At 42.2% G+C, this 11,090-nt stretch overlaps 1 protein-coding gene across 1 annotated transcript in view; it reads left to right on the top strand.

The window, feature by feature from the left end:
- Positions 1-11,090, top strand: part of GPCPD1 (glycerophosphocholine phosphodiesterase 1) — a 65,736-nt gene that overhangs the window by 520 nt on the left and 54,126 nt on the right. The window contains exon 2 of the mRNA XM_006162832.3: positions 6,101-6,177. Within this exon, the coding sequence (XP_006162894.2) occupies positions 6,129-6,177 (49 nt within the window). The 5' untranslated portion in view covers positions 6,101-6,128. The remainder of the gene's footprint in view (positions 1-6,100; positions 6,178-11,090) is intronic.

Below are 11,090 nucleotides of genomic sequence, written 5' to 3' on the forward strand. Positions count from 1 at the left end.
AATGGCCATGCAGCAGTCCCTTCTCCTCCATTCTCCTCTTGGGATCTTGGGCACGTATGCACATGCGCCCGGCGTGAGTTTAAGTCACTGGTTCCAGGACTTGAACTGCGGTCCACTACATGGGAGTTCAGCGACACAGCCATTACAGTAACTGCTGGTCGCTAATGCCAAGTTCTTATAGCCACTCTTCTCAAGAACTTCAAGAGTGAAAGACTCAGTTTTAATCATTGTTTGATTTCACTTTTATCATTTTCTTTTTTAAAACCTTAATGGAAGTTTCCCATTTATCTTTTATCTTTTTTAGAGAGATATTTTTGCTATAGGGTATGTGTGTTTGCCAGAGAGACAAAGCAAGAAATCACTCCCCTGGGGGAATGGTCACACCACAAACTCTTCTCCTCCATTCTCCTCTCAGGATCTTGGGCATGTGCACACATATACCTGGCGTGAGTTTAAGCCTCTAGGTCCAGGACTGGAACTGTGGTTGACAACATAACCATTATGCCACTGCTGGTCCCTCCCACTTGTCTTCATGCAGTAGAGATTTAGAAGTAATTTTATATCAGCAGGACCAGCAGGTGGTGTGGTGGGTTAAGGTGTTGGACACACTCTCATGGCCGACTGTGGTTCAAGTCCCGGATCTGGAGGCTTGCTACCCCACTTTCCTCCTCCTCTCTCTCTCTGTCTCTGTCTCTTTCTGGTCAAATGAATGAATAAATAAAATAAAATTGAATAAGTAATTCTTTAAATTAAAAAAAAAAACTTTGTATCCACTGCTGATCTTAATCCATGAAAGGAATAGTTACACCTGATTTCCCTTGAATTGGTTAAAATATATATTTCAAACAATACTTGAGTACCAACTACATAATTATGAGATTACTCTTAGTGGAGAACCATGGGAATGAAGAGTGGATGCAAATACAAGATAAATTACCAGTTAGGATTGGGATTGGTTACTCAGCCATTTGCTGAATGATGGAGTTTTTTCTTGTCTCTTAAGTTAATTCAGTTACTTAAATGCCAGGGTTTTGCCCTTGACCTGAGGTTTCTTCTTGACCTACAGGTATCTGAATGTACAGTTGCAGTGCCTCAGTGAACCATTCTATTCATTAGAAAGGAAACAACTGAGTTCTGTTCAGATTCATAACACATCATGGGAGGAGAGATTCGGATGTTGGGGTGTTCGGTGACAATAGGCTGTGGGAGGGTCACGGTCTGGAGCTAGTTCTAGGTTTAGCACGGTCTTTGGCAGTGCTAGAACTGTGTATGCGCTTTAACTTGGTCACGCTTACTCTGGGAACACAGTAGATCAAGGTGTCTGAGGGATTGTTTTGATCAGGGAGAGGCTTCCTCTAGTGCTGTTTTGGACTTTGAAACGGTAGAGTTGCCAAATAGGGAACTCTTCACAAGTGTGACACGACACAGCATTGACTGGTGGTCTTGGAATATACAGTGCACATAAATCCACGTATGTAAATATCCAGCATTACATACATGTAATATATACACAGCATTAGCATTTTATAATTGCTGTGTGATGGTACATGATTTATAGAGTGTATATTCTCGATCCTCGTTAACAACCTTTTGTGGATTGATAGATGAGATTTCCCAGCGTCAGAGCTATTGATTTTGGGAGCTGGACAGTTATTTGCAGAAGGGTGTTTAACAGCACTCGTGGCCTCTACCCACGAGGTGCCAGGAGCATCACTCCCAGTCCTGACAACTAGAAATGCCTCCTGACATTACCAAATACCCCCTGGAGGGCAAAGTTGGCTTCAGTGAGAGCAGCTGCTCTCGGTGTATCTACCTTGACTCGGAGACATGGATGGCCGTGGGCAGCCGTGTTCATTAAGTGGCCATCACAGTTATGCCTGTGTTCAAGGGGAGGGGAAGGGAGCAGAAGTAGGAATGTGAGGAGCCATGAAATGTACCTTAGGGTTGCTTTATAGAGTAAGACGTAAATGCACACAGCACCAGCGGGCCATGTGGCAGGGAAGGCATTGATATTTGGCCAGCTCTGTGGTTCAAGTCTCTGACTTGGTGACTTGAAAGGCACACTGTGCCCATAATCCTGAGAGGAGAATGGAGAAGTGATTGCAGCGTGGTCATCCCACCAGGGGGCAATTTCTCTCTCTCTCTAGTATCCAGCAAGCCACATGTGCCCTATGGCCACAAATAAAATTTAAAAAATATATAAAAAAGTTTATTAGAAAGCAAATAAAATTTAAGCTGATAAATAGAAATAATGTAGAATAATAGACATGCTTGGAATTTTTTTTTTAGAAACATTGGTAGATTGGGGTTGAAAACTTTTGTTTGTTTAAATCCAGGACTATCTTGGTATTTTGGTGTACATATACACACCTATATACATGTATATGTGTGTGTGCAAAAAAAAATAGGTATTATTGTGTATATGTGTATATATGGTCTATTTCTTGTCTTTCCTCGGGCACTTAAGTTAGGAAATGGTTAACAGGCAGTGGGCTGAGAAAGAAGAAATGAAAACGTAAGACAGCAAATGTGGATAAGCAGTAAAGGACCACCAAGGCTTAGGGGTTTAGATTTTTGAAACATAAAGTGATTCCAGGCCAGGACATAGGAGGACTATTTTAATTGACATAAAATGTATTATTGGGAAGAGGTTTAGAGGCCAAAATACAGGTAGGAGACCTGAATTTTGAATGATGTTGGTAACTTTATAAAGAAGGCCATGAATGTGAGATCAATTAAATAGTATCAGAAAGATTTGGAAATAGATTATAGAGTTGAGATTTTAAATTTGAGCTTGTGGAACTTGAGTAACCATGGCCCTGTGGCTAGTAAAGAGAAAATCTGTAAAGTTATTTGTGAGAAAAGGGATATATATGGGGGGGGGGCAATTAGTTACACTGTACCTGAGAGGCCGATTCTCAAACTTGTTGCAGAATGTAACTAGTTTGTTTCAGCCATATTTATGTTCTTGGGCTGTTTACTTGTTATTAACATCCCTTGCTATTGAAGTCAAAATCTTCTGGAGTCAAGCTTTTTTCTATCTGTAGTCCCTCCCCCCCATAACAGGAGCCTGGTCAGGAAAGATAGGCTGACTTCAGAACAGCTGCTTATCGGAAGTTTGTAGCTAGCAAATCTTGACTTCTTAAAAATAAAGTTTGGACATTTTTTGCTCTGTATTTCTAGTCCTACTCTTCTTACAGAATAGGTATGTGGCAATAGACCTTGAAACTTTTAACTTGCCTGAAGCTGCATCCCCTTGCCAGAGAGTGCTCAGCAGAGAAGGGAGGAGGAAGCATCCCCATGATGGGGTGGAGTCAGGCCGCAACCCCCTTCTCCATTTCTGTCTCTTTTCGGGATTTTGGGTATGCATGCACACATGCCCAGTATGTTTTCAAGTCGCTGGGTCTGGGACTTAAGCCAAGCCGTTGAGGCTGTGTAGGCTTCAGCCACCTTAACTGCTTTAACCACCACACCACTGCCTTTTTTCAATTTCTTTTTTTTTTCATTTTTTAACAACAATGCATTTTTGCTCATTTACTTTTCATTATTTTAAATCCTTGGGGTTATAGCATCACACAGATTCTGTGTCCAGTGGCCTTAGCAGGAAGGTTGCTTCGGAATTTAGCTTGAACCATGCTGCTGTTTCCATGGGCATGAGTAACCTTTCCCCAGATTACTCTGGTTTTATTTGGTTTGCCACCAGGAGTCACTGTGTTGTGTTTTGCTTTGTACACATAAGCACACCTCTTGCCTAAATAGAATTCCGTTTCATCTTGTGCATAGACACCTTCAATTTTAAGAAGAGCTATGTGCATCCTTTGGTTCCTGAGACCCCGCTTATAGCCAGCAAAAAGACCTTGGCCCACAGGCTTTCAGACATAGTTGTCTTTTAGAAGTCCTGTTCCCACCAGGCCTTGACTATATGTCCCCAAAATTCAGCAGCAGGATCCTCACCCACCTCCACAGGCCTTAAGAGAGATTTTTAATAGGGCACGTGTGTTTGTGTGAGAGAGAGAAAGCGAGAAATCATCACTCCCGTAGTGAGGATGGCCACGCTGCAATCATTTCTCCCCCATTCTCCTCTTGGGATCTTGGGACACGGATGTACATGCACCTGGCATGAGTTTTAAGCCGCAGAGTCCAGGACTTGAACCATGGTCGAACACGTTGAAGTCCAAGTAACATAACCATTACGCCATCTGCTGGTCCCAAGAAATAATATTTCTTTTCTTTTCTTTTTTTTTTTTAATAGCAAGGTGTGCACACTTGCCAGAGAGAGAGAGAAAGTGCTCCTTGATGGGTCCTGGACATGCAGGAGCCTCCCTTCCTCCATTCCTTTGTTCCATGAGTGTCTTGGACATGTGTCCACCGAGGCTGGGATTTAAACCATGGTTGTTCATGTGAGAGCTGAGTCCCCCTGCCTCCTCCCATACAGTGCTTAGCCACTATGCAATGGGACCAACCCCATTTTTTTTCCCCTTAATTTATCTCTTGAGAAAGAAACAAAGAGACAGGCACCCCCAACAGGGTCCCCACACCCTAATCTACTGCTTCTCTGCCCTGAACACAGGCTTGATGCCCCATATGCACAGGGAGGCCATAGTGGGTCCATCTTTGCTACTTCTGTGCTGCTGTCTAGCCTCATGTTTTGCATTTTAGTTTACCACGAGGCTCATGTGCTCACCAGAGAGACAAAGGGGGGGGAGGGAAAATGAGAAAGCTTCCCCAGGATGAATGGCCACACTGCAATTTCTTCTCTTCCATTTTCTTAGGAGTTTGGGTGACTCTTGCACATGCGTGTGCTGTATTTTTCAAGTCATTTGGTCTGGGGCTCGAACCAAGCAGTTGATTATATGGGATCCAGCCACCTTAACCTCCATACCATCTGCTGGCCCATTTTTTTTCTCTTTAGGTTTTATTTATTTATTTTTAGTGTTTGGCTTAGGGTGTGTGTACTTGCTGGAGAGAGACAGATAGTGAGAGGGAGAGCGAGAAATCATCCCCTGAGGGGTTGGCCAGATCATAATCTCTTTCCATTCATCCTCCTTGATATCTCGGGCATGTATACACATACACATGCCTGGTGTGATTTTCAAGCCAGCCATTAGGTCTGGGACTTTAACTGCAATCACCCAGGTGGGAGTCCAGTTCTACTGGATGCCATCTGCTGCCCCCCCCCCTTTTTTAACCATAGAGCTTATGCACCCACTGGAGAGAGAGAGAAAGTGAGAAATCATCCCCATGGGGAGATGGACATTCCCCAGTTCCTTCTCCATTCTCTTCTTTGGATTTAGCTCATGGATGCACTTGCCTGGTGTGATCTTCAAGTCTGTGGGTCCAGAACTTGAACTGTGATTGACCATGTGGGAATCAGCACCTTAGTTCAATCCACACCACCTGCCCATTATTTTTATTTATTTATTTATTTATTTTTAAAGAGAGACTTTTGCTATAGGGCATGTGAGCTCACCAGAGAGACAGAAACCAAGAAATCATCCCCCAGGGAGAATGGCCACACTACAGTTCATTCCCCATTCTCCTCTTGGGATCTTGGGCACACATGCACATGAGCCCAGCATGAGTTTTAAGCCACTGGGTACGGGACTTGAACCATACTATGTTGAAGTCCAGCTATGTAACCATTACATCATCTGCTGGTCCCCATTATTTGCTTAACTTATTTTTTCTCCCTTCTATCCTCTCACTACCCTCATCAAATAAATTAGATTTTTCTTTTTAAACAAACTCTGCATAAAACTGCAAAGACATTAAATATTGCTTTTAAGAGTAGTAAACGTAATTTTGGTTTAATGTGTTTGTTCTTTGTGTGTGTGAGTGCTAGAGAGACAGGGTCTCCTCTCATCTCGGTCCTCCTGCTTCAGCGTGGCAGCTAGCTAGCACCACAGGCAGGTCTCACCACTTGCAGACTGCTTAGGTTGGGCCGAGAACTAACCCTGGGCCTACCATGTGGCCTCAGCCTCCCAGTAGCAGCATCTGAGTGTCACGCCACCACCTGGGGTTAAGTCGTTTCTTGAACGTAGCTACATTAGACCAGTATTGTCACGTACTATAACTGACAACTTTTCTTTTTTCTTTCTAGCACAACAGCCTAAAATAAATTCACCAGAATGACACCTTCTCAGGTTACTTTTGAAATAAGAGGAACTCTTTTACCAGGTATTGTAAAGTTTTACTTGAAAACAATTTTTTTAATTTAATGATTATTTTTCTTATCTAGATTATTGTAAATATGAAATTAATAGGATGTGTCTAATTTTCTGTGAAAGTGTTTAGACCTTGTTTGATATTAGAAATGTACTTCAGAGTGTAGCAAACTCCAGGGGAAAAAATACCATTCCAAATAGTAAATATTTTAGTCTCATGTTTTCCAGGAAAGCTGAATATATTTAATTTTGCACAAAACAGATAGTTTAGCTGTGATTTTTTTTTTTTTTTTTTTTGGGAGATATTTGCTATAGGGTGTGTGTGCTTACTGGAGAGACAGAGAGACAGAAAGCAAGAAATCATCACCCCTTTCCTCCATTCTCCTCTTCGGATCTTGAGCGGGCATGCACACATGTCCGGCGTGAGTTTTAAGTCACCGAGTCTGGGACTTGAATCATGGTTGAGTCCAGCGACGTAAACATTATGCCATCTGCTGGCCCTGAGCTGTGATTTTTAAATAGCATAAAAATGAGGGAAATTTTACTGATGCCTATAGTTGGTGAACTATGACTAAGATAACTCAGTTCTTTTTTTTTTTTTTAAAGAAGGTTTTTGCCAGAGGGCATGTGCACTCACAGTGGCTGAGAGGCAGAGAGACAACAGGCAGACACAGTGAGACAGAAAGTGAGAAATCACCCCCCACCAGGGGGGATGGCCATGCGTATCCTCCATTCTCCTCCTGGGATCTTGAGCACATGTTCAAATGTGCCCAATGTGATTTTCAAGCCACCAAGTCTGGAACTTGAACTGTGGTTGGTCATGGGAGAGTCCAGAAATGTAACCTATACTATACCTTCTGCTAGTCCCAATAACTTTGTTCCTTACTTCAGATTTCTTTCTAGCCTCATTGTTTTTTGTTTTTTGTTTTTTGTTTTGTTTTGTTTTGTTTTTGCTGTCTATTAAATCACTGTGAAATAATTCTGATATGAGATAGCATGTCAGAATAGCATCACACATGGGGTGTGTCCCTCCCTGTCTAATGTTCTGTGGCTCACATGGCCACCTTTCAGTTCCTCAGATCTGCATTCCTTCCCTCTTTCTCCTTTGAGGACTTTTCTCAAATTCTATTTTTTCTTCCTAGATTTATGGCATCCTTGTACCCCCAACTTAACTCTCACTTCCACTATGTTAAGGCCCTGTGAAGTTCTCTCAGGTTTCTGGCACTATTTTGTAACACCTCTTAGAGATGTTATAGAATTATTTGAGTGGTTTTGTTGATGGACAGGTCGTTAGGCCCATGAGAACTTCACCTTTCCTGCTCTTGTCATAGGGCCCAGCTCAGAGCAGGCAGAGTACATTACTCATTCCAAGAATAAATGAGTGACTCTCTTGTTATCTAACGTCTGTGTCCTAGCAATTACCCCAGCAGTGGCAGAGCATGTGTACGTTTCAGCTCAGATTCCTAGCCAGGATGGTCTGGTATAGTGCCACGTCTGGGCAGAGTTCTGCAGACTGAAGATTGCCAGTCAGTTGTGCATTGACTCCCGTGGGCCAGGTGCTCAGCTCCGGTCCAGGGTGTGGAATGGCCACAGAACTAGTCATAGAGGGGTCAGCATGATGAGGGAGATACTCATGCTCAGGGCCCATGGGAAAGGAGTTAATAGTGGATGTAGATATTCCACAGGTGGGAATGAGGAGGCAGAGGGACAGGGAGGGGATGCCGGGAGAGACTTCCCTTCTGCTCCCCAGTCTTCTCAGTTTCCTCAATGTAGTGGAGTAAGTATTCTTTGCTGAATGTGGAGGGGAGAGCAGGGAGGGATGAAGTGGGAGGGAAAAAGTATATGGGGGGGTGCTGTTTGCATATTCCTTTGTTCAGCATTAGATCTTTAGCATCTTTACTAAATGAGGGCCAATTAAAGAGAGAACAAATTAAATTTGTTCTAGTAAAGTTTCCCATTTTCCAGAAACGATTTTCCTAGAGGGTCAGCAGAAAGGCAGAGTAACCTCGCAGGAGAGAATTGGTAAAACACAGGCACAGCAGTCCAGTTAAAAAAAGGTGGGCGAAGGAGCTGAACAGACGACTCTCCAAGGAAGCCATATGAAGAGCCAAAAAGCATATGAAAGCATGCTCAGCATCCCTTATCATAAGGGAGATGCAATTGGAAACCACAGTGGGATACCACCTACCCAGTCAGTATGGCTAAGATTAAAAAAATAGAGTAAATGCTGGAGAGGCCAGCAGGTGTGTAGTGGTGAAGGGCGCTGGACTCCCACATGGGTGACTGCAGTTTGAGTCTCGGACCTGATGCCTTGCTTTCTCACTTTCCCTCTCTCACTCTGTACCTCTCTGATCAAATTAAAAATAAATAAATAAATAAATAAAGTTAAATAAAATAATTCTTAAAAAGAAAAAAAACAAAACAAAACTTGGGACCAGCGGATGACATAATGGCTACATTGCTGGACTCCCATGTAATTGACTGCGGTTTGAGTCCTGGACCTGGTGGCTTGAAACTCAAACTGGGCGTGTGTGTGCACGTACCCAAAATCCCAAGAGGAGAGTGAAGGAGAAGGGATTGTGGCATGGCCATCCCCCCTAGGAGGTGATTTCTCTCTTTCTGTCTCTCTCTCTCTGTTTTTCTGGTGAACACACATGCTCTATAGCAAAAACCTCTCAAAGATTTAAAAAAAAAAAAAAAAAAAAAGAATAAGTGGCGAAGCTGTGGTGAAAAAAAAACTTCTCCTGCACTGTTGGTGGTAATGTAAGTTAGTATAGCCACTGTGGAAGACAATATGGGGGTTCCTCAAAACCCTACAGATAGGGACTGGGAGGTGGCATGACGATTAAGGTACTGGACTTCCACATAGCCAACCATGGTTCAAGTCCCTGGTTTGGTGGCTTTTGCTCTGTCACTTTCCTTCTCTTTCTTTCTGGTCAATTCAAAATAATAATAATAAATTAAATAATTCTTAAAAATCAAAACAACCTACAAATAGGACTACCATATGATCCAGTAATTCCACTCCTTGGTATCTACCCAAAAGATAGGAATACACTGACTCGGAAAAACACTCGCACATTCATGTTTATTGCTGCATTATTCACAATTGTTAAGACGTAGAATCAACCCAGATGTCCAAGAACAGACAAGTAGGTTAAGAAAATGTGGCACATGCACACTCTGGAATACTATTCAGCCATAAAAAAAACAATGAAACCCTGACATTTGATAGAAAGTGAATGAATATGAAGATTTACTGTTAAGCAAAGTAAGCCAGACTGTGAAAGACAGGCATTGTATGTCCCCACTTAAAGTATATCAAATGTCTCCACTCTATGGCAGAAACTGAAAGATTGTAAAGTATAAAACTAGGAATTGCAACTGTGGGTACTAGAAACATTGTAGAAGGAGGAAACGATTATAAGGTAAAGAAGCATGGAGAGCAACTGTGGATAGGAGAGAGGGGGTGGGATGGGTGGGAGGGGGTTGGGGTGAAAAAGGGAAACATTCCATGGAAACAAAAATGGAAAACTATCTGTTGATGATAATGTCTTCGATTGGACTGATAGGCAGTGTATTCAGGCTGGGAAGATTCGTTTTGTGTGTTGTGGAGACGTACAGTGATTAATATATGAAAAAAATGCAGGAACACCACAGGAGGAAAGTGAACCCCTGTGTCCCCAGGTTTTATTATTTCTACATGGGTTGTATGTTCTTTCCAAGACAAAAAACAGCCTGCCATATTGTGTAGGCCCAAGAAAGAACTGTCACTGGAGAGTTCTCGTGAGGCTCTCCTTTGTAAAAAGGAGGTATAAAGGGAAAATCAGCAATTTTATGGTAGTCTGTGCTTTGGGAGCTAGAAGCCATAACATATTTTCTGTGTTCATTTTTATGTATTTTTGTAAATAATTATTTTATTTAACTTTATTTATTTATCTACTTAATTACTTACTTAATTACTTAATTTAACCAGAAAGGGACAGTGAGAGAGAGTGAGAAAATAAGCTGCTAGGTCTGGGACTCGAAGCAGTTGGCCATGGGGAGTCTAGTGCCCCCAACCACCACGCCACATGTTGGCCCCTTAATTTATGTATTTTTATATGTCAATTACACACACACACACACACACCACACATAATGGCAATATAATAATCTTGGGAATGAATATTTGAGCCTTCTATTTAACTCCACTGTCTACTCCCCCCACTCCTTTTTAAGGTCAAAGATGGCGGTGATAACCTAAGTTAATTGTAAAAATCTGCTTACTCTCATTTATTGGTAACTATTTTGACATGAAGTGTCTATACTTTACCATAGCATGTTTGACACGTAGGTATTTAGAGCCCTGAAAAATCCTGATGACAGGTGCACTTTGAATTTCAGGTAAGTTTTAGGTAGTCCATGCTTACAAAATGCTCATGTGGGTGGCTAAAGCTGACTCCAGTTCTAGTCTTTCTAGAGCAGACCTCAAGCTTAGAAGCCCAGTTGCTCTCAGAATGTGGAGAGTTTGTCTTGACTCAGTTCATTCTTTTTTTCTATGTATTTTAATTGTATTTCTCAGAATGTGTTGACATGGGGATTCTGCAGTTATGGCCAAGAAGTTGTAGAATCTTACTAAATACACAAAATTGAGCAAGTATAGGTGGTAGCTATATATATTGGCTTTTTTTTTTTTTCTTTTAAAGATTTTTGCTATAGGGCACAACAGCTTGCCAGAAAGACAGACAAAGCGAGAAATTACTCACCAGGGGGATGGCCACTCCACAGTCCCTTCTCCTCCATTCCTCTCTCAGAATCTTGAGGACACATGCACAGTGCCTGGCGTGAGTCTTAAGTTGTTGGGTCCAGGACTTGAACCATGGTCGACTTTTTGGGAGTCCAGTGATGTAACCATCATGCCACCTGCTGGTCTCACTATATATT

The sequence above is a fragment of the Tupaia chinensis genome, unplaced genomic scaffold (genome assembly GCF_000334495.1).
Source record: "Tupaia chinensis unplaced genomic scaffold, TupChi_1.0 Scaffold140845_1, whole genome shotgun sequence".
NCBI lineage: Eukaryota > Metazoa > Chordata > Mammalia > Scandentia > Tupaiidae > Tupaia > Tupaia belangeri.